The sequence below is a fragment of the Sphaerodactylus townsendi genome, linkage group LG08, assembly GCF_021028975.2.
Source record: "Sphaerodactylus townsendi isolate TG3544 linkage group LG08, MPM_Stown_v2.3, whole genome shotgun sequence".
Lineage (NCBI taxonomy): Eukaryota > Metazoa > Chordata > Lepidosauria > Squamata > Sphaerodactylidae > Sphaerodactylus > Sphaerodactylus townsendi.
This window is the reverse complement of record NC_059432.1, coordinates 103320240-103342345: the sequence shown is the minus strand read 5'-3', so window position 1 is coordinate 103342345 and position 22106 is coordinate 103320240. Positions and strand designations below refer to the sequence as shown.

The following is a 22106-nucleotide window of genomic DNA, read 5'->3' as shown; positions in this document are numbered from 1 at the left end:
TGCTGACTCCCAATCACACCTTGCCTGCTTCGCATCTTACTTCTGGGCCCTCTCTTTACACCTCAACTACAGCTTTTAAGTTCATGACCCACAAATCCTAAAAGGCTTCTGGAAACTAGATCCCATTTCTTAAGCAAAGCAAAGCATTTGATTGTCATTGTGCACGCACAACAAAATTTACAGCAGCATTCCTCAATGCACACAATTTCAGACTCATACCCCATCCTCACTTTCCCCTTCCTCCACCCATCCCTACACAGCCCCAAACACATCAACACGAAGCCGTGGGGTTCAGCATCGCCACAGCTCTAGAGTAGAAGCTGTCTCTAAGCCTCTTAGAGTTCTTATAGACCTGTATCGTCTGCCGGATGGTAACAGTTCAAAAAGAGAGTGTGCTGGATGAGACGGGTCTCTCAGAATATTTTGGGCTTTCTTTAGGCTTCGAGAATCATAGAGTTCTTCCAAGGAGGGGAGAGGGCAGCCGATAATCTTCTGTGCAGTAGTGATCACCCTTTGGAGTGCCTTCCTATCTACCACTGTGCAACTGGAGAACCATACACAGATGCAGTAGTTTAAGACACTCTCTATAGCACAGCGGTAAAAGGACACTAGGAGTTTTCCATTCAGTTGTTGTTTCCTTAAAAGTCCCAGATAGTAAAGTCTTAACCCAGATAGTACAGTCTTAACCCAGCGAATCAGACCTCTACACTATTATTGGCTTCTTCTCTTGCAGACACACCCTTAATTTGCAAAATAAAAAAGGCTGCTATTTGTTGGATGTATCATGGGTATGTTGAAGATTGCTATCCAAGGAAGCTCTGTGTGAAATTAGCAGGTGGAAAGAGTGAGGAGAAACCAAACAAACAAATAAAAATAGAAGATGAACTAACAGTTGGGGTGGAGAATGGCGGGTAGGTAGAGTTCCCCATAGTAACTGGCAGTACCTTTGGGATCATCGGGAATGATAATGGGTGGAGAGATGTCTGGAAGTTCCTCCTCTCCTGGTTGCAGGCCTTTGGCACGGAGGTGGCTGATGTCCAGAACATCTGGCATGTCTATGGAAACATCTGCAAAAGCACAGCAGGACAAATTGTGAGCCTGCGAAAACATTCCAAACTTATGTCGAAAGAGCCTCGCAAAACCCTTCCACCTACCCTAAAGCCAAACATTGAGAAATCTCTCTCTAAAACAGTCTTCAAATTGTCAAAGAGATATTTTAAAAACGCTGTCGGAAGTTGCTTCACAAGCAGGTTGGTTACGGCGAAGAAGTCTGTATCGCTGAAATGGGAGGAGGGGCCAGTTCACACAACTCAAAGTCCCTCCATACAAAATGTTCTCTTCATTGAAAACAAGATGGCAGAGGCCAGGATTCCAGGCATTTCAAATAAAGGATGTCGGAACCAGGTGGGCAGCTCAAGCAGATTCCAGACGCCCCTCCCCCCCCCAGCACATCAGATGGAGGATTCATACACAAAAGGGCCTTTTAGTAGTTCCACTGTTACAGGAGGGGTGAGAGGCTAAGAACACTCCATAGAAAAGAAGACCACTCGTTCTATCAGTCAAGCAATAATGGGAAATGGAATAGCACTGAGGAGGGGGATATCTCCTGCCATTAACTTTCATGACAGATAAACGAGTTCTGACTGTGCTTCTGACGCTAAGCACCCTCTTATGTTGACTGTATTCCAATCGCTTGGCTAGATAACTTTCTAGCGTTGATGCTGTCAGGATCAGTTGCATCCTTAAAGCCTCAAAATACATACAGGTCTTTCACTTGTTAACAGGACAAAATGAGAGACGTGAATCTCGGAAACATTCCACATCTTTGAGACAGCCTCTTCAGTTTGCTCACGGACAAAAAACCCAAACATGAAAGCAGGCTAAGGACATACTTAAATTACCATTTCAGTCATAGAATCATAGGCCCCTTCTGCACACGCAAAATAATGTGTTTTCAAACCACTTTCACAACTATTTGCAAGTGGATTTTGCCATTCTGCACAGCTTCAAGGAGCACTGAAAGCAGTTTGAAAGTGCATTATTCTGCATGTGCAGAATGAGCCATAGAGTTGGAAGAGACCCCAAGGGCCATCAAGTCCAACCTCCTGCAATGCAGGAACTCATAATCAAAGCACTCCTGACAGATGGCCATCCAGCCTCTCTTTAAAGACCTCCACAGGAGAATCCACCGCAATCCTGTTTTTCACCATTATAACTCCCATGCAAAGAAACTTGGGAAACGTTCTGTGAAGAAGAATTTTGTACTTTCTAAGACTATAATTCCCAGAGATCTTTGGTAGGGATGATGAAGCCAGGTTTAAAATTGCTTAGAATTATAATCTAGACTAATATCTAGGAAAGTTTATTGATTATTTCTTACGGAATCGAGTTTCCTTTTCTTGGTTTTTTTAACAAAACCTTCTTGGGATTTACAAAGTTAACAAGAGAATCAATTATTCAAAGCACATACCGAGCTTTTTGGGTATCCAGTCAAGGCCAAAAGTGAATTTCTTTATCTGTACTACGAGGTATTCGGGAAATGATGCGAAGCGAGAGGTTCTGAGAAACACAAGCAGTTTGACAGAGAAGAAAGTGAGCAGCAACTGTGCAAAACCGAACAATGTTCAACATTTCAAGAGTCACATTAATGTGTCCCTTACAGTGAATTGCTGTACAAGACTAAGAATCGTCCCCAGCAAACTCACCAGCAAACCACGAGGACAACATTCTCCCATGGAATGTCCTTATTTTGTTGCAATTCATATTTTAAAGCCATTTGGGAGCTGAACTTTGAATTTCTAGAGAACGCTGCGTGGCTCAAAGCCACAAACCCGCTACCGCTTTCCTGGATCACATCTGCCCCGTAACTGGTACACACACAGGTTTGTGGACACGGGGAAGGGGCGCAGACCCGCTGTTGCTGGGCCTGTTGAAGTTGAGTGTGGGCCTGTGGTAGAGGCTCCCCACCCGTTGCATGTTGGGCTTGGCCGAGCGGAGAAACCGCCCTTGATCTGGTGACCGCAACGGAGGCCTGTTGATGCAAGGAGGGGACGAGGACTCGCTGATGTTGCCGTGCCCGCTGGGTCCGCTGATGTTGAGTGGGGGCTGGTGGCAGAGGTCCCCCACCTGCCAGAGTGTATTTGAACACGACCAACGCGTGCAATGCCCATCCACCATCCACAGGAGCAGTAGCTCCCCGCCAGCAGGAGCATTGAGGCGGGATGCGCTTACTCATGCCTATACCGTCGGCAGTGCCTGGAAACAACAACCCAGCAGAGAGGACCGGTGGCAGAGGCATTCCTATTACAACTATTGGCTGGGATCATTTTGGGACTGTGGGGGTTGGTGGCAGCAACCCCCAAACAGCGTCTGCCTGGACAATCTTGGGCAGCTGAGTCTGGAGACGTTATAGATTAGAACAGTGGTGGTGAACCTTTGGCACTCCAGATGTTCATGGACTACAATTCCCATCAGCCCCTGCCAGCATGGCCAATTGACCATGCTGGCAGGGGCTGATGGGAATTGTACTCCATGCATATCTGGAGTGCCAAAGGTTCGCCACCACTGGATTAGAACAACAGGAGCCCTGGCACATGGGCAGCAAGAGGGCCAATGGGCTTGAGGCAATGGACTACTGGCCATCGACCCAGCAGTGGAGGCATTCTGTCGTTAAAAGTCTGCCTTGGCTCTTAACTAATGAGGATAGGTTAGTTAGTTTAGCTCAGGGGTCTGCAACCGGCGGCTCTCCAGATGTTCATGGACTACAGATCCCATCAGCCCCTGCCAGCATGGCCAATTGGAGAGCCGCAGGTTGCAGACCCCTGGTTTAGCTAGTTAGTGGTGTTAGTGTTAAGTTCGTAGTCTCGTCCTGATAGCTTAGCTGAGTTAGAGTTTTAGTGGCCATCATTGTATTAGTGGGTATTGGATTACTGTTAGATAGTTTTGCAAGTACCATATATACTCATGTATAAGTCAAATTTTTCAGCACATTTTTAATGCTGAAAAAGCTCCCCTCGACTTATATGCGGGTCATTAAAATTTTGTGTGTGTTTTACTTTGCCGGCCAGCAGGGGGCGCAGTTTTTATGCTAGCAGCACCAAAATTTCAGGGTACCCTCAGAAGACACTCCTGATGATACCAGACAAGTTTGGTAAAGTTTGGTTCAGGGGGTCCAAAGTTATGGGCCCCCAAAGGAGGTGCCCCCATTCCCCATTGTTTTCAATGGGAGCTATTAGTAGATGGGGCTACTATTTTGAGAGTCCATAACTTTGGACCCTCTGAACCAAACTTCACCAAACCTGGCTGGTCTCATAAGGAGAGTCTCTTTACAATACCAGCCAGGTTTGGTGAAGTTTGGGTCAGGGGATCCAAAGTTATTGATCCCCAAAGGGGGTGCCACATCCCCCATTGTTTACAATGGAAGCTAATAGTAGATTTTCCATTTCTGATAATATCCCTCTTAAAATCTAAGTTGGGTTACATTTGGACATACAGATGATGATCATGAGGAATCCAGTTTTGAAGGATTTTAACTCTTGTGTTTTAGCTTGGTTGCTGATTGAGCTAAGGTTTTTGTACTTTTAAAGTTATTGTTGAGACCATGTTGTTTTTGTTGACTCCCTTTTCCACTTACAGAGCCAGTTTACTGTTTTTCTTTGAAATAAATATTCAAAAACATTTAACCTACTGATGCCTCAATTGATGTAATTTTATTGGTATCTATTTTTATTTTTGAAATTTACCAGCAGCTGCTGCATTTCCCACCCTTGACTTATACACGAGTCAATAAGTTTTCCCAACTTTTTGTGGTAAAATTAGGTGCCTCGACTTATATGCGGGTTGACTTATACACGAGTATATACGGTATTAGGTATGGTAATTGCCTAGCTTGGCTTAGATAGTAAATTGATCGGTGTTAGTGGTTAGGCTAGATTGGATTTTTGCTTGTACTAGAACCATTAGCAGTTAGATTAGTCCTGGGTTTTGTTCCCTGTTTTTTTCCTTACCGTAACGGACTTATTGTTAATGTGAGGATGTGTTTTACGGTTGCCATCTGGATAGTACTATATTTTTGGGATTTGTTTTTGCATTTCTGTTCTATTTATTGACGTTTTGAACTGTTTGCATTGTAGGAATTGATTTGCTGTTCATTGCTGCTGTAATGATTATTATCATTGTTATTGTTATTCATATTGTATCATTATATTGTTGTACACCACCCTGAGCCCTTCGGGGAAGGGCAGTATAGAAATTAAACATTACATTACATTAGAAGAAGAAGAAGAAGAGTTTGGATTTATATCCTCCCTTTCTCTCCTGTAGGAGACTCAAAAGGGCTGACAATCTCCTTGCCCTTCCCCCCTCACAACAAACACCCTGTGAGGTAGGTGGGGCTGAGAGAGCTCCGAGAAGCTGTGACTAGCCCAAGGTCACCCAGCTGGTGTGTGTGGGAGTGCACAGGCTAATCTGAATTCCCCAGATAAGCCTCCACAGCTCAGGCGGCAGAGAAGGGAATCAAACCCGATTCCTCCAGATTAGATACACAAGCTCTTAACCTCCTACGCCACTGCTGCTCCACTGCTTACACACACACACACCCATGAAAAGCGCATACTCACTTCACTCCAGCAGACTTGGCTTGAAGGGCGCTGCTCCAGAAGTCCGCTACATTCTCCGGTTCTAGAAAAGCTTGCAAACAGGCCCTGAACGGGATCCGGGCACGGATGAGCTCTGGAGGTGGCCTCCTGGCTGTTTCCGCTTCTCTCCTCTTCAGCTCATAGGCAATCAGTTCATCTAATCCAAAGCCAAAGAAAAGAGATATGTGGGGCACAGCATCATGCAACACCCCCCCCCCCACGGCAAACCACAGCTCAATTCACCAGCTTCTTCCCACCCGTGCTCAAATTCCTCCTGCCTTTCCCCCGGCCTCTGAACCACAGTTAATTTTGTTATAGCCCAAGATTTGCTAGTGGTTGCGGAATCTTGAATCTTGCAGAATCTTGATTTACAAGTTTGCCCTGGTTAGAGTTTACTTCAGCTAACATCTGGGCAGACATAACCATGTACAGTGGAACCTCGGTTTCCGCCGATAACCCATCTGGCGAAACTCAGCGAAAACTGAAACCGGCGAAAACCGAAGCTATGCCGTTTGCGCATGCGCTACGCAAATGCAGTAGCAAATTTATGCAAAAAGTGTAAATTGTTGCAAATGGCATAGCAAATTTACGCAAAAGGCATAAATTTATACAAATGGCGTAGCCGAAAATGGAGGCACCAGCAAAAACTGAAACAGACTAAAACCAAAGGCTACGATTACTGAGGTTCCACTGTATCAGGATCAAAGGATCAAAGGAGCAAGGGAAGGATACAACCTGCATTCGAAGTGACATCAAGAAAAGCGGAAAGCGCTCTATGTCTAGTTAGATCTACAACAGTGCATCGCATGTCTAAATCACCACCCAAGGTTAGAACCCTACGCTGTGGAGGAGCCCCAAGGATGAGCACCTTAACACACATTTCAGCTTGAATAGTACAACAGACTTGAAGCATAAGCTGACAGTTCCTTATCTTACCTTTGTTTATTGCAGCCTCCATTGCCACAGGCAGCTGCATGATGTAGTCGACTCTCTCTGTGTATCGGACTTTCCGGGACTGGCAGCACTGTGTACGCTCTTCCACTAAAAATCGGAAGACATCGCTGGGGTTTTCGGAGCCGATGCGGTTCCTCTGTAGGAAATATCAGAATCTGACAACTCAAGTGATAATGGCAACACTTTGGAATGAATTTAAAACATATAAGAGCCCCCCCCCCAAGGTGTGAAGTGTAGTAACCTTTCCCTCCTTGGGAGAAAGCCTGTTGGCGAGTTATATCCAAGAACCTCTTCTGATGTAACCTTGTTTTCTGGGAATTGTTTGGAACAATTCCTGGAGTCACACCTGTGGCGAAGCCCTGCGGCACACAGTGGTAAGCTGTGCTACTACAGTCACGCTCTGCTCATGATCTGAGTTCAATCCTGACAGAAGTCAGGCCCTTTCCACACGGGCCGTTTACAGCGCCCTAGGGATGGCAAAAACGTCTTAGCAAAGGTAGAAAATGGGATAATTCTCCCTGTTGGGCTGTTTTAAAAACATGTTTTAGAAATATGGTAAAGTTCCTTGTTTAAGGAAAGTATCCTTCTTTTGATTTCTAGAAACAAAATTAAGTATTTGAAAGTATTAAGTATTTGACAGGCAGTCAATTAGAGGAGAAGTAGTTGTTTCTGTTGGCAGTAGACGATAGGGCTTGCTATAATGAGTTTAAATTATGGACAGAAAGATACCAGCTGGAAATTAGGAACTTTTTTTTTTACAGTAAGAGTTTTTTTACAGTAACAGAGAAATTATTAATGCCCCGCCCCCGGAATGCCCACCCCCGCCCCCGTTGTGCCCCGCCCAGCCCCATTGGCGCTACGCCACTGTTTGAATCCCACCCCCATGGGAACCTGTTACTAAAATTTTTGGATCCCACCACTGGCAGAGGGCCTTCTTGAATGAGGGACAGGTTCTTTATGCCAGAGGAAAGTGCTGCTGTTAGCAGGCTGGATTGGACTGATTCGGCCACTGACAACCTGCCACTTTTTAATTTTATTTATACCACACCTTTCTTCCCCGTGGGGACCCAAAACAATTTGCATCATTTTCCTCTCCTCCTTTTTACACTTATAACAACCCAGTGTGGTAGAATGTGCTGAGAATGTGAATGGCCCAAGGTCACCCTGCAAGTTTCCACAGGAGAGTGGGAATTCGAACTGGGACTCCCTGATCCTAGTGCAGGGGTCTGTAACCTGCGGCTCTCCAGAGGTTCATGGACTACAATTCCCATCAGCCCCAGCCAGCATGGTCAATTGGCCATGCTGGCAGGGGCTGATGGGAATTGTAGTCCATGAACATCTGGAGAGCCGCAGGTTGCAGACCCCTGTCCTAGTGTGATATCACACTGGCTCCCATTTGGCCTTCGTTCATCCTTGCTGACAAAGAATGCACCCACTTAACAGCAAAACAGAACCAGCGCTATTTGAATCCTGGGCAGCATTTTCCCCCTCACTACTTTGCACTACGTGTCTGAGGACAAAAAAGTCTCTTGAAGACACACTTGTCAAGTGGATCCAAGCTCTCTTGAACAAATACAACCTGTGAAATGTACGAAATTCATCTTACAAGACATTTTTATTGATCTGCATTCTTTTGTTTTCATGCCCCTCTTTGGATAAAACATTTCAAACACTTCACGTCAATTCCCCAGTTGATCTCTGTAGAAGGAAATGTATCGATTCAACCAAATTGGTCCCCTCAAGCAGATTGATCAGGGCAAGCAAAGTGTTCTTGGCAGAAGCTAGAAATGTCAGCTCCCGTTCCTTCGGGGTCTCGCCCCCAAACTGTTGGCTGCAAGACACTCAGGCTGCAGCCGTGCCTTTTTTTTTGCTTGTGTTTTTCCTTAAAAGTGCCGTGTTTCCTGGTGGTGCAACATCCACAAACCACCATGAGGTAAGACTGGACATGCCATTCTTCCAGTTTCCGAATGAGAAAAAAAGAAGAGTTAACCTTCGCTCACCTCTATTAAATTGATAAGGTGCAAGAAAAACTCCTGTGCATCTTGTTGCCGATTGGAAGAAAACTCCGGGTGCCCTTTGCTTACGAAAGCTTTGAACATGCGCGGGGAAATGCCGTTGTGCTGAGGCTGAAAAGAGAAGGAGAATGCAATGTGCCCAGTGCCCCATAATGCAGAGGAGTTTCTAGGGAAAATGTAGCCCGGTTCAAAATCTGAGTTTTCCATCCCCCCCCCTCCATGGGCAGCCACCCTCCCCCACCATAGCCAAACAACTTTTTTTGCACCAGGTCTTAAAGTCGTCATCATCATCATAGTTTATTTACGGTCATTGACCAGCAAGATCCAAAAGAATTAAAATCATAAAATTTACAGATATTACAAATATACAGATTAAAACAGTTAACAAAATGCAGATAACAGGCCTCAGGAACTCAGAACATCAGCTCAAGATAATGAGTGGAATGTCAGTCTAATAATAATTAATGATAAGGATTAGCTGGCAGAGCCAGTAGTGCTCTGTCGGGCCTTCCTGATTTTACTTGATATCCAGGCAAACTTGGCAACAGAATACGTTGAGCATTCAAATAATATATGTTCTGAGTTTTCAACACCTCCTATTTGACAACTGCAAATTCTACCCTCAGTTGGTACTTTGTTATAAATCCCGTTGGTATAGTTAGACAAAAGGGCGTTGTAACGGAGTAGGCTGTAGGCTCTTCGATAGTTAACGTTAAACAAAGAAGTAAGATAAGGCATTATTGAAAGTTTATTCAGCATTATTTTACTGAAAATTGGGTGTTTAAGTTTATTCAGATCGTGTTGCCTCTCGACATCTATGATTCTAAGTTTAACAAGATCCCTAGCTCTATCATAATTCAGGTCTGTCTTAAAGTCAGTGTATGGATTTGGGGGGAAAGAGGAGGGGTGTGGGGAGCGATTTTCCGCCCCCCGCATGACTAAATGGCCGCAGCCCGGGGATATTTGACCCCATATGTTCCCCTGGCCAGTATGCCCTGCTGTAATGCATATACTGCATAGGCATATAATGCAAATAATGCGGTAGGAGGTAGTGGCGTAGGAGGTAAAGAGCTCATGTATCTAATCTGGAGGAACCGGGTTTGATTCCCAGCTCTGCTGCCTGAGCTGTGGAGGCTTATCTGGGGAATTCAGATTAGCCTGTACACTCCCACACACGCCAGCTGGGTGACCTTGGGCTAGTCACAGCTTCTCGGAGCTCTCTCAGCCCCACCTACCTCACAGGGTGTTTGTTGTGAGGGGGGAAGGGCAAGGAGATTGTAAGCCCCTTTGAGTCTCCTACAGGAGAGAAAGGGGGGATATAAATCCAAACTCTTCTTCTTCTCTTCTTCTATACTGTACAGTGTGCACTGCACCATTGTTATAACTGATCCTTCATGCAATACTTTAATAATCTCTAAGTAACCCTTACCAGAAATCTATTATTTCCAATTTAGGGGAGTGGGAAAGCAGAGGATGAGAGTCAACAACTTGGCTAAAGACTCACATAGTAAGACCAGAGTTGAACTGGGCCAGTTTACACTCTCACCCACTACACCTGTGCTACATATGAACCAGAATAAGAGCAAGTAACGGCCCCTTAATACACCAAATGATGTTTATGGGCTCTCTTCAGGTGCACGAAAATGCATCAGTAATGTGATTGTGGGATTGATTTACTACTTTGACTAAAAGTCTATTTAATGTGTGGACTTCCTTGAATAAAAAAAATTGACTGAATGATTATAGGATTATGTCCCAAGTCACAGGGTGTGTTCTACATCCGATGCTTTAGCTTCACACGGAAAAGCTGCAAGATGGTAAGCTACCTGCACTGCAAACTACAAGGCTGAATTACCCAACAGTTTACACTCGACATGAATGTGACAGTTCAGCTACGCACGTGAGCTGTGCTCACTTTAAACAGCAGCTGGGATATCCACATCAGTGACTCCAGTAGTTAACACAGGACTTGTAGAGTGTCTCTAAATACATGGTGGGTGTAAGCCAAGAAACCTGTTAGGGATGGTGTCCATCATGTTAAATCTCCATATCAATATTTTAAAAAATAACAATAGATTTACAACCACCGACACCTTACATGGCACCCACCATGTGTTTTTGGAAAGTGGGTGGGACCAAGTGGGCCTTTTGCCCAGCAAGCCTTCTGATTGGCTGTGCAGATTTTTAAAAACATGGTTTTGGTGGCAGTTGCTATCACAGCCCAAGAATCTTCCCTGTGTAACTGAAGTAAGCTGCGGCAGCCATTTTGTGCCTGGCTTTGCCTCTTGCGAGAACTATTCTGTGGCAGCCATTTCATGGTTGTGCCCCCCTCAGTGTGTCAGAGATCCAAAGGTGCCCGCGAGCTCAAAAAGGTTGGGGGTCCCCTGATCCATACAAATATTCCCTCTCTTGGACCTTTCCTCTGTCCCAAAGTCCTTTGCACCTAGGTGTTGGGAGTGGGCTGAGGAAATAAGACAACCATGTTGATTTGAGAAACTTTATTCTAAGCAACTTCCTACTGTCCCCTAACTATCTACAGCAGTACACAAGCACACAAATCACGGTGCGCCTTTCTGCAGGGACACATTCTGGGCACGCTCTCCTCATCAACAGTTGCAAAACATTTTAGCTAAAAATAAGCTAGGCCGGATCATTCAATCTCTCACACAGATGCTTTCGGCAGGAGGTGTCTGATGACGTCTGACTGCACACACATGCCAAAGACGCAAGGAGTCAGAGGCACAACTGCTCTCTAAGAAATTCATTCAAAACCAGCTGTGGCACAAAGCGCCTGTTATCCCCAGAAAATGAAATCGACACGTTTGGGGGCAAATACTCTTTACATTAAATGGCTATAATTTGCTTACAAGAAGACAAGATGGGAAACAAAGCAGGGGCCCTTATAATGTCATTATGACAACACCGCAGGCATATTTATCACATTCTCTCCTCACCCGTAACAACAACAACTACAACAAATTTTATTTATATCCTTCTCTCCCCCAGCAAGGGGACACTGAAAAAAAAGGGAACTAAAGGCAGAAGCGAATATCCTATGAGTTACATGGCTGAGCTGGGATTTGAACACACATTTCCATGCGGTGGCAATCTAGGACAGTGGCCAAGGCCCCAAGGCCAACAGGGGGCAGATGCAGGGGTACCAGGAAGGGTTTCACAGAAAACCATCCCATTGTGTCCATGTTCCGCTGTGTTTTACTAGGTTTGCTCAGTTGTTTTGGATTAACGCATCATGGGGGAAATTGTGATCTTCTGTAGATGGCACAAGAGGTCAGACAAGTGCCGTTCTGCTTCAGGGCGTGCGGAAGGAGAAAAACTTTGCTTCACCTATATGCTATGGTAAGTTTGAAAATGGAAAAAAAATTTAAAGGATGTGGTTAATCTTGAACACAGAAGTCATCCAGACTGAGCTGCTTTCCACTGGTACAACCAACATCCCTCTCTAGTGAAGGAGGTCCCCTGAAAGGGCCGGTCTTCTCCAGTTCTCCTGTCCACAAACCTTCCAAATCCCGAAACCAGACAAATACCTTGTGTTCTTCTTTCATCACCTGTTCGATGAGTTCGGACTTCACAGGTGGTTTAGAGTATTGCCCTGAGAGGAGGCCGTGCCCCAATTTAGCCCTGTAGTGGAAGAGTTAAGGAACAGAGGGAGACAGAAAGGACACATTTCCCAGCAGGTTAGAAGATGCAGGCTGAAAACAGGGTGGAATCTACCTGCCTGTTCTCACACACACAAATAGGGTCACTCTGCTTTCCCCAATGCACCCGTTTTCCAGCCAAGTTCACCACCCCTTAGCACACCAAGAGCGCAGCATGATGCATTAGGATCTGAAAGACCATGGTTCGAATTCGTGGTTCGAATTGTAGTCCATAAACAACTGGAGAGCCACAGGTTGTAGACCCCTGATCTAGACAACTATTACACTATACCAGGGGTCTTCAAACTATGGCCCTCCAGATGTTCATAGACTATAATTCCCATGAGTCCTACCACTTGGCCATGCTGGCAGGGGCTGATGGGAATTGTAGTCCATGAACATCTGGAGGGTCATAGTTTGAAGACCCCTGCACTATGCCCACTATGCACTATGCCCACTATGCACTATGGCCAAAATGCAAAACAATTCAGTAACCAATACAGATTATTTTAATGTAGAAAAGTGTGGCACCAACATAGAAGAACAACACACAGAACAGAACAAAACAAGCCCTTTGGGGACAATCCTTTATTCCTATGAACAATACCTAATATTACTTAATTCTTACATAGTTGTATGTTCTCTATTAAAGTTTCAAATATCAAGATAGAGGATAAATAAGGTAAGCTCACAGTTCCTCAAAGCAGTCTCTTTTCTTGTCAGTCAATGCCTATGGGATGACTTCCAACTCTCCTGAGATAAGATTAACAACTTGGGATCTCTCCCATTCAAAACTCCCATCTAAGTGGCAGCTGGATCAACAGCAGGTGCAATATAAGCAGTAGCGTTAACCACAGAGTCCAAATAAGAAGGAAGATTATCCTTACATGAAAGGCCCGGGGCAAGCGGAAAACATGTCCTCCAAGCATCAAAATGAGTGTCTTATCTCTAAGCATGGATCAATTTGACCACGTCTTTTACATTTATCTTCAGAAAAAGACAAGAGATCCTCCACTTTTGGCATGCAAAAGGTCCCAGATTCAGTGCCCATCATCTTTAGTCGAAAGGATCAGGTTGCAAACGATGTGTCAGTCTACTGCATCTGAAGCATCATGCTGGCAGGGGATGATGGGAACTGTAGTCCATAACATCTGGAGGGCCGCGAGTTTGACACCTATGGCTCTACTGCCTGAGACCCTGTAAGTCACTGCCAGACACAGAAGCATTTCGGACCACTGGGCTAACAAAGTAAGTCTCAGTATAAAGCAAGTTCTTTAGTCTGTCTCAGAAAAAGATGCTAGTAGGGTTGTATATTCCTCTGTAACAGAGCTTGACATGCCGGACCTTCTTTGTTGGAGAATGTTCCGCCTGGGTCCTAGTGCCCACCCAGTTTGCAAAAGAGAAGTATTGGTGGTAAGCTTTCAACGAACTATAAATGCTCTTGAATCAAAGCACCATGTTCAACAATGCACAAAATAATGGTTTTGACAAAGGCAGCGCATAAAAATATTCATTCAGGACTATATTCGAATGCGGAAGCATACAATTTTCTCAATCCCCCCTCCTCAACTGACCATACTAACATCTTTTTCTGAGGCTGATTCCGCATGGGCCAAAAACAGCAGTGTGAAAACGGTGTGAAAACAGTATAAACCCTTTTACACCGTTTTAAACCCTTTTACACCATTTTCACACCGTTTTCACACTGCTGTTTTTGGCCCATGCGGAATCAGCCTGAGACAGCATAGCTACCCAAATCAGTGGCTAAGGTAGAAAAAAAATTGAATCTGATGTATTTGTTCATAGAAATCTAGCAAAAAGTGAACCCGTGTTTAGTTTAAAAAAAACCTGTCACTTACATCTGTGTGTTAAAATCTTGGGTTGGGTCCAGAGGAGAATAGTCAAATATCCTTGGGAGGTTTCCCACATACCTATTTAGGCAGAAAAAAGAGTGTAAGAGGAGAAAAGTTTGAGGACTACTGTTTGTTTTAATTAGGAGGCTTTTGCTAAGTGTCAGAGAGCTGGGGGTCTCGCTGATCAGCACTCCCAATACATGGAAGTTAATTTCCGCTCACAGAACTGTTGCAGCTGTTTGAGTGTGGAAGACAGACTCAATCCCCACTCTGCTGTGATTTGAATCCCCACTCTGCTGTGAAAGGCCCCTTCCGCACACGCAAAATAATGCGTTTTCACACCACTTTCACAACTGTTCGCAAGTGGATTTTGCCATTCCGCACAGCTTCAAAGAGCACTGAAAGCAGTTTGAAAGTGCATTATTCTGCATGTGCGGAATGAGCTAAAGTCTGCTGGATGACCTTGGACTAGGGACATAGCTTAATTTACCTGGCAGGGTTGTTGTACAGATAATCATGAAGAAATAGGGAACACTGGAAGCTACTTTGGGTCCCCACTGGAGAGAAAAGTGGGCTATAAATTAACTACGTAAATACTAAATAGAACACACCCACAATCAGTTTGGGAGAAAGTAGGTTTTCTGTTACAAGCAAACCAAGCCAGAAGTTGGTCCTCACATTAGTCTGAATGTTGAGCAAGTCTCTCTTGTTCTGATGTGATCTGGAAGAGATCAGGTTATAGTTTGCACATCTGAACTCTCTTCCCAAGTACTTATAAGTTCAAAACCCTCTGATAATCAGTTTGACAACATATAACAGTGATGGCGAACCTATGGCACGGGTGCCAGAGGTGGCACTCGGAGCCCTCTCTGTGGGCACGTGCACACAGAGTTCGTCATGTGGGGGGCAGAAAATCACCCCCCCACACACACACGTCTAGGCTGGCCTGAGCCACTGAGCACGACATGCGTGCACTGCGGTGGGCAGGGAGGACTCAGCTGGCGGGCCTGGTGCCTGTGCTCCGGGTGGCTGCTGCCCGAGTGGGGGCATAGAGAGGAGGCAGAGATGCTAGAGAGGCACAGATAGGTGTGCACGGGACTTGCTGGAGGCTAGAGCAGACTGGCCCCTGCTCAAGCAGGTGGGGTGGAGGAAGAGGGAGCCAACCGTTTTTTTCTAAACTAAAACCTCAGCATTCGGGTTAAATTGCCGGGTTGGCACTTTGAGATAAATAAGTGGGGTTTGGGTTGCAATTTGGGCACTCGGTCTCAAAAAGGTTCGCCATCACTGACATATAATCTGAAGCAGGTCTGGCGCACTCTGTCTTCTGCATCTTCCCACTGTGTGGAGTGATCCTCCTGCATGCCAACAGTGAAAATTCAAAGCCCCCCCCCCCCCCCCCCCCCGGACTTACGCTCTCTGAAATTCGGGGATGCTGAAAATGGCCTGCATGAGACTGCTGATGTAACAGCTGTTGCCCAAATTTTTCATGCCAGTGTAGCCCGGGCCGTACATTGGCTTCAGCTTCATGCCAGATTCCTGGATCATTTCCCACTCGGAGACCCTGGGTTTTATCTCATTATCCCGCACGCCGTTCTCTGTCTGAATGCAAAAAAAAAAAAAGCTTTCAAAAAAAGTGATGTACAGGCACATTTTTTAAGTTTAGGCATTTTTAAAAAAGGGAGGGGTTTTGATTGAAAGGAGGGGGGGAAATCTAAAAAGTCATACTTGTCTCCCTTATAACATCAGTGGATCCTGCTGTCCCCCCCCCCTCTGTTTTTTAGGGGACTTGATAGTAGGTGCCATCTATTATGTTGATTTTAGTATGCTGCGTTTTAATGGGATGGGGCTATTTTATATAGAGCCAAAAATTAACTAATATTTAACGGATTTTAGTCTTTGGCCTATGTGCTCTATTTCTGTTTTGTTGTTCACCGCCCTTAGCCCTCCGGGGGAGAGCAGTATAAAAATATAACCAATAAATACATAAATAAATAAATAAAAGGACTGAATTTTAATTTTCGACGTGCTGGTAAGTGTGGTTGTGCCTCCCCCTACTGAACCATTCCAGAAACTGTTATCACTGAGTGCTGTTCACTACAGGTAGCCCGGCAGCACAGAAAAGTCACCACTTTCTCTATTTCAGAGTTTCCCTGCAGCATTATCACACCCATGGAGCTATGGGGCTCAGTGGTACAACACATGCGCCGCATGAAGACGGTCCTAGATTTACTTCCTAGAATCTCCAATTAAAAGGATCACACATGGCTAAGATTCTAGAGAGCTATTGCCCGCCAGAGTAGACAATACCAAGTAGATCAGGGGTGGGCAATTATTTTTTCCATGGGGCCGCATAAGAAACAGAAAATATTGTGGAGGGCCGGGCCCTCCTCCCGTCCAGAGGGGGCGTGCTCAGGTCAGCCCTTCCCGCTCCTTGCCCTTCGCCGCAGTTCAAGATAGCAACAGTCACTGGCCTTCACGCCACCCCACATCTTTTCCTCACGGGCGCTATTAAATGTATGGGCTCCAAGGGTGGGAGAGAATCCGGCAGCTTTAAAAAACTCTCACGACTCTCCCCGCCTGTTCTGACACCGTCTACCATGCATTAGCTAGCGGCCCCAAGAGGGGGGGCAAGCGACGGGCTGCAGTGAATGACCGAGAGAGGCTTTTTTAAATAATCCCAGTCTCGCGCTGCTTCTCCCGGCCGCCATTTTGATGAAGGATTCTTCTAAAGCAGGGGCCAGTCAGGGTCATCCGGTGGGCCGGATGTGGCCCACGGGCCGTATAATGGCCAGGTCTGAAGTAGATGGACTGCTAGCCTGACTCAGCAGACAGGAGCTTCATGTGGTGTGCTAATGTAACCCCCATGCTCAGAATGGGTTGACCCAGAAAGGGGTGGAGACCCTAAGCAGGAGGAGGCTGCAGAACTCATGTAGTTTGGAGGAGACAAGGCTACCAGACTCGGACCTTGATTGGTATAAGCCCTCAACACCTTGATAAGGGTTTTTTGTGTTTGTAATGGGTGAGAGTTCTCCTGGAAACCTTCATCATGTTGAATCCTGTTCATCAAGCCCTTGGAGTCTTCAGAAGCCAACCCACTTGCAAAGAAGAATTGGACTTGGCAGTATCAGTAGACTGTAAATATAAGGACTTGAAAATGCAACCTGAACAGGACCTTGAAGTGTGATGTTAAATGTTAATGTTTGATGTTATATGTTAAGAAAGTAAACCATTTTGTTTTTAAAAATTTGTTGTTGCAAACTCATTCCAAGTTCTGCCCCACAGAACCCACAAGCTGAGGTTAAACTAACATTTGTGAGTCAAACCCCACCCTGACCCATGGTTAGTGATCAATGATATTTTATCATGCCATCTGATGTTTCAACAGGAATATATACGCCAACGTGAGAGGCAATGTATTTCTATCCGTTCCGAGCAATTGAGCAACTGTGAAAGAGACAGATACTTACCACGTGCATCTGAAGCATATCAATTCCAAAATGTGCCAAGTGTTTAGCTAAGTGTGGGTCCAAAACCGGCTCTTCTTCCTCGAAGGAATAGACATCTGTGTAACAAAGAACCAAAGGGGACATTCACCAAATGCTACCCATCAATATTACCGCACAACACACATGTTCTCCAAAATTTTAATACCCACCTAGCAGACTGAGGAGCAGTAACTTCCCTGCACACATGCCAACCTGGCTAACAAGTAAATGTAGTGACTCAGTACAATATGTTCCGTTTTCTCACATTACCCTTGCTTTCATAGCAGTGAGGGAATACCTACTTTATGAGACCCAACAGACATCGTACCAATACTGAGAGCCAGTTCTCCATAGCTTCATTGCTGCCCATCGGAGATACAGTGCCGGGGGGGGGGGTGGGCGGGGGGGTGGGCGGGTATAGGCCTCACCATAACAGTGGCAGCCTTCAAATGTGGCAATATACGACTAATCCTTGAAAAAAGTGTCATCCTCACTGCTTCTATGTAATAGAAAAGGGGTATTAAAAACCAGGCTTTACCATTTTGGCAGCAATGGTTTTCCCTGGGGGAATTCAGCGCAGCCAATATTTTAGGAAGCCTCTGCTTGAAAACCTCCAAAGAAGGAGAGTCCACCACCTCCTGAGGAAGTTCCACTGAGGAAGTACTTTGTCAAGACGTTCTTCTGAATGTTTTGCCAGAAACTTTTACTACTTCAGCCTGTCGGTTCGGATCTGACCTTCTGGGGCAATAGAACACAACTCCACGCCACCCTTTACATGACAGCCTTCCAGTTCCAAGTACTTGAAGATGGTTATCATATCTAGTAGGGGCGGTTCTGGCACTCCAGATGTTATGGACTACAATTCCCATCAGCCCCTTCCAGCATGGTCAATTGGTCATGCTGGAAGGGGCTGATGGGAATTGTAGTCTATAACATCTGGAGTGCCAAAGGTTCGCCACCACGGTCATATCACTTCTCCGTCATCTCTTCTCCAGGCTAAACAAACCAAGGTCCTTCAACCTTTCCTCATTCAACTTGGTCTCCAGACCTCTCATTGCCTTGCTTATCCTCCTCTGGAAACGGTCCTTTTACATCCTTCTCAAATTGAACTGCCCAAAACTGAATAATACTCTGGGTGTGAGGCCATTTCAGGTGGGGAAAATGATTCCAAGGGAGAGAGGCATAAGCCCTCTCTGCACAAATGCCACAGTACTGATCTGAATTGGGCCCATGCTAGGATTGAAGTTCCTGTCATAGAATTCACAACAAATGTTTGATTGGCAGACTGAAGGAGCACCTGGGGAAAAAGTAATATGTGGTGGGGACCAGAGGTGTTCCAGGGATGACAGTTTCTGGAGACAAATTTCACTCACCCCTGCGACTTCAGGCCTTTTCTTCTCCTCCCCACCCCTGCTCCACCCTTGATGCCCCCAGGCTCCACCCCCACTGCCCTTGACCCCGCCCATGTCACCATGGACATGGGCAAGGTTTAGGGTGCCCACCTCCCCTTCAGACTCCCCCTGCCAGCTGGGCTCCCAGCCAGCAGCCTGCAGTCTCTTCCTGCTCCCCAACCCCCACCCCCGGCCTCAGTGCTTATAAAAGAAGGTCTCTGAGGCCGGGACTGCAGTCTCTTCTGGCCTGGGAGCCCAGCTGGCAGGGGAGGAAGGGAGGGAGGGAGGAGTCCAGGGGTGGGATTGGAGGGCGCCGGAGGGTAGCAGGGAAGTCCTGCTTCACGCTTTTGGCGCGTCTTGGACGCCGCCAAGGCACGAAAATGATGAAGACAGCAGGGACTTCCTGGTCACGTGGGGGGCTGATTTTGTGCCCCCCCACATGACCAGAAGAGTGGCGCCCGGGGACAAGGGGTACCCCTTGTCCATAGGCAGATACGCCACTGGTGGGGACCTAGAAACGTAGACTAACCAACAGTGTAACAGAATTGGATATGAGAAGTCTGGACAAGACTCGTTATGTGGCCGTGGACAGCATTTCTCAGACCATCCTATGCCAAGTTGTTCCAGTATAAGAACCCGCAGTAATGTTGTATAGAACTGCACCACACATTTTGTCATTTGTTTTGTTTATGTTACACACAGTCCACCTTTCTTACTGAGACTCAAGGCAGATTACATAACTTAAGTCAGTCAGTCAATCTTTATTACAGCCACAGACCAGCGTAAGGTAAATAAAGTAAAAGGTACAACATAGTAAAACAGTAAATATGTGTTCAAATGAAATCAACACAAAACCTACCAGAAAAAGAAAGTTATAATCCCACACAAAAGCTGTGGGAATATAAAGGAAACAGAACCCTAAAGGAGAATAAAAACTTTAAAACTATAAAAGGTGATAGACATAATAAACAATAAATCTGATAGTTTGAAGGCTATAACCATCAAATCAAATCCTGAGTCTACTTTATTGTGGCATATTTCAAGTGCTGCTTCACGGAACTTGCCCCCACAGTATTTTATGTCAAGATTGGTATCTGTGAGCAGCATGGAAATATAAAATTGTTCAGTATGGCCTAGTACTATATACAGCAGAGGTGAAATAAAACAACCATGTATATTTTTATAATTCTAACTGTGGAGAAGCACATGTTCTATGTTTCTATGTGTGCAGATCCACAGGGACATTTTAATCTCCCCTAAATTATGCATGGGGTAGAAAATGTTGACAGAGAGAAATTTCTCTCTCTTTCTCACAATACTAGTACCAGGGGGCATCCATTGAAAATGCTGGGGGAAGAATTAGACTAATAAAAGGAAACACTTCTTCAATGCGAACGCGGTGGATTGGTGTTTGGAATATGCTGCCAGGAGGTGGTGGATGGCCACTCAACCTGATAGCTTTAAAAGGCTTCTTGGACAGATTTATGGAGTGAAAAGTCGATTTATGGCTACCAATCTTGATCCCTCTGATCTAAGATTGTGCAAATGCATTAACAGTCCAGGGTGATTGGGAGCATGTCAGCCTAGAAGGCCATTGCTTTCTACATCCCGCACGGAGCTCCCAAAGGCACCTTGGTGGGCCACTGGCGAGGTAGCAGAGAGCTGGACTAGATGGACTCTGGTCTGATCCAGCCGCATTTTGTTCTTTATGTTCTTATGTTCTTATGTTCCCAATAACATAATGAAAGTCAAATATGCCCTGACCTGGGCGGATTCCGCATGGGTCATAAAGAGCGGTGTGCAGCTGCTAAAAACACCACTGTGGGAGGACTTTGCACGGCTACCACTGCTGGAGCGAAGCCGCAACGGTGTTCCACCCCCCATGGCGTTTTGGAAAGCGGCGGCATCCACTCAGTGCTGAGTGAACAGCACAGGGTGGACGGTGCTGTTTTCCGGCCCGCCACTTAAAAAAATAAAATAATGTGCGATTTACTCCTCCTGTGTAGCTCTCTACTGGGACAGGGGACATGCCCCTGGAGCCCTCGAAAGGTTGCTAGCCAGGCCATTGAGGGCGTGTCTCCTCATCCCAAACGGAGCTAATGTTATGGAAGGAGGAGGTAGTTTAAAGTGGCACGTACTCCACATGGAGGCGCTGCCAGCAAGTTACATGGGAAGCACTGGGGCCTACCCACGCCAAGTGTGTGTCGGGTCAGCTCCCAAGCGAGGCACCGGGTGTCAGTGTCACATGCCGCAAGCCTCTGCCGCCTCCCGGCACATGCAGAATCCGCCCTGGATAGCTCAGGCTAGCTGAATTTCGTCTTGGAAACTAAGCAAGGTCAACCCTGGTTAGTATTTGGATGAGAGACCCAGACCACCAAGGAATACTAATGTTGCCACACAGGGGCAGGGAATGGCAAACTACCTCTATTCATCTCTTGCAAAACCCTGCACTGTCCCCATAAGTTAGCTGCAACTTGACAGCAATTTTTTTAAAAAAAGTCAGATACAATCGACAGGATGAAACATCCAACTATCAATGCAACAGGTTTTGGATTACAGAAATAAGAAAACAGCAGAAACAAAGCTGAAATAAAGCACAAGAAAACGAAACAGAACACATTAAATGGGGTGGAAACTACACAGTCTAAGCATATTTATAGAAATAGGCAGGAATACAGTAGTGTAGGTCACAGTCCCTATTTCTTTACCAATGCAACTTTTGAAACCGTTTCAATACAGTACAGTTCTATTAAAGATAAAGGTAATCTCCAGGAAGTGGTGGGGATCCCAAAAAATTTTAGTAACAAGGTTCCTCATGGTGGGTGGGATTCAGAAGAAACTGTGCTGTGCCGTAGCGCCAATGGGGCTGGGCGGGGCATGATGGGGGTGTGGTCGGGCATTCTGAGGGCGGGGCATTCCTGGGTGGGGCTGTGGCAAGGACACAGCCGCTGCGCCGGTTCTTGGGCGGGAAACGAATGCACGCAGGCGCAGGCTGCCACGCACGCCGGTGCACCTCCTGCTAGACTGCTTCAAGTTCTGCGGGCTACTGCTGAGAGGAGGGGCGTAACTAAGGCAAAAATCACGTGGCAAAATCACCAATTAGTAACCCCCTCTCG

General features: G+C 45.9%; 1 protein-coding gene across 4 annotated transcripts in view; it reads right to left on the bottom strand.

Annotated features, from left to right (window-relative positions):
• The window catches only part of USP13 (ubiquitin specific peptidase 13), a 97323-nt gene that overhangs the window by 13866 nt on the left and 61351 nt on the right, over positions 1 to 22106 (bottom strand). For 3 of the 4 annotated variants that reach the window (XM_048506800.1, XM_048506803.1, XM_048506801.1), the window contains exons 7-15: positions 17582 to 17676; positions 15526 to 15713; positions 14121 to 14192; positions 12151 to 12244; positions 8591 to 8716; positions 6573 to 6726; positions 5619 to 5793; positions 2471 to 2559; positions 945 to 1067 (exon numbers count right to left, since the gene is read on the bottom strand). In XM_048506800.1, the coding sequence (XP_048362757.1) occupies positions 945 to 1067; positions 2471 to 2559; positions 5619 to 5793; positions 6573 to 6726; positions 8591 to 8716; positions 12151 to 12244; positions 14121 to 14192; positions 15526 to 15713; positions 17582 to 17676 (1116 nt within the window). The remainder of the gene's footprint in view (positions 1 to 944; positions 1068 to 2470; positions 2560 to 5618; positions 5794 to 6572; positions 6727 to 8590; positions 8717 to 12150; positions 12245 to 14120; positions 14193 to 15525; positions 15714 to 17581; positions 17677 to 22106) is intronic. The other variant, XM_048506802.1, reaches the window with a different exon arrangement.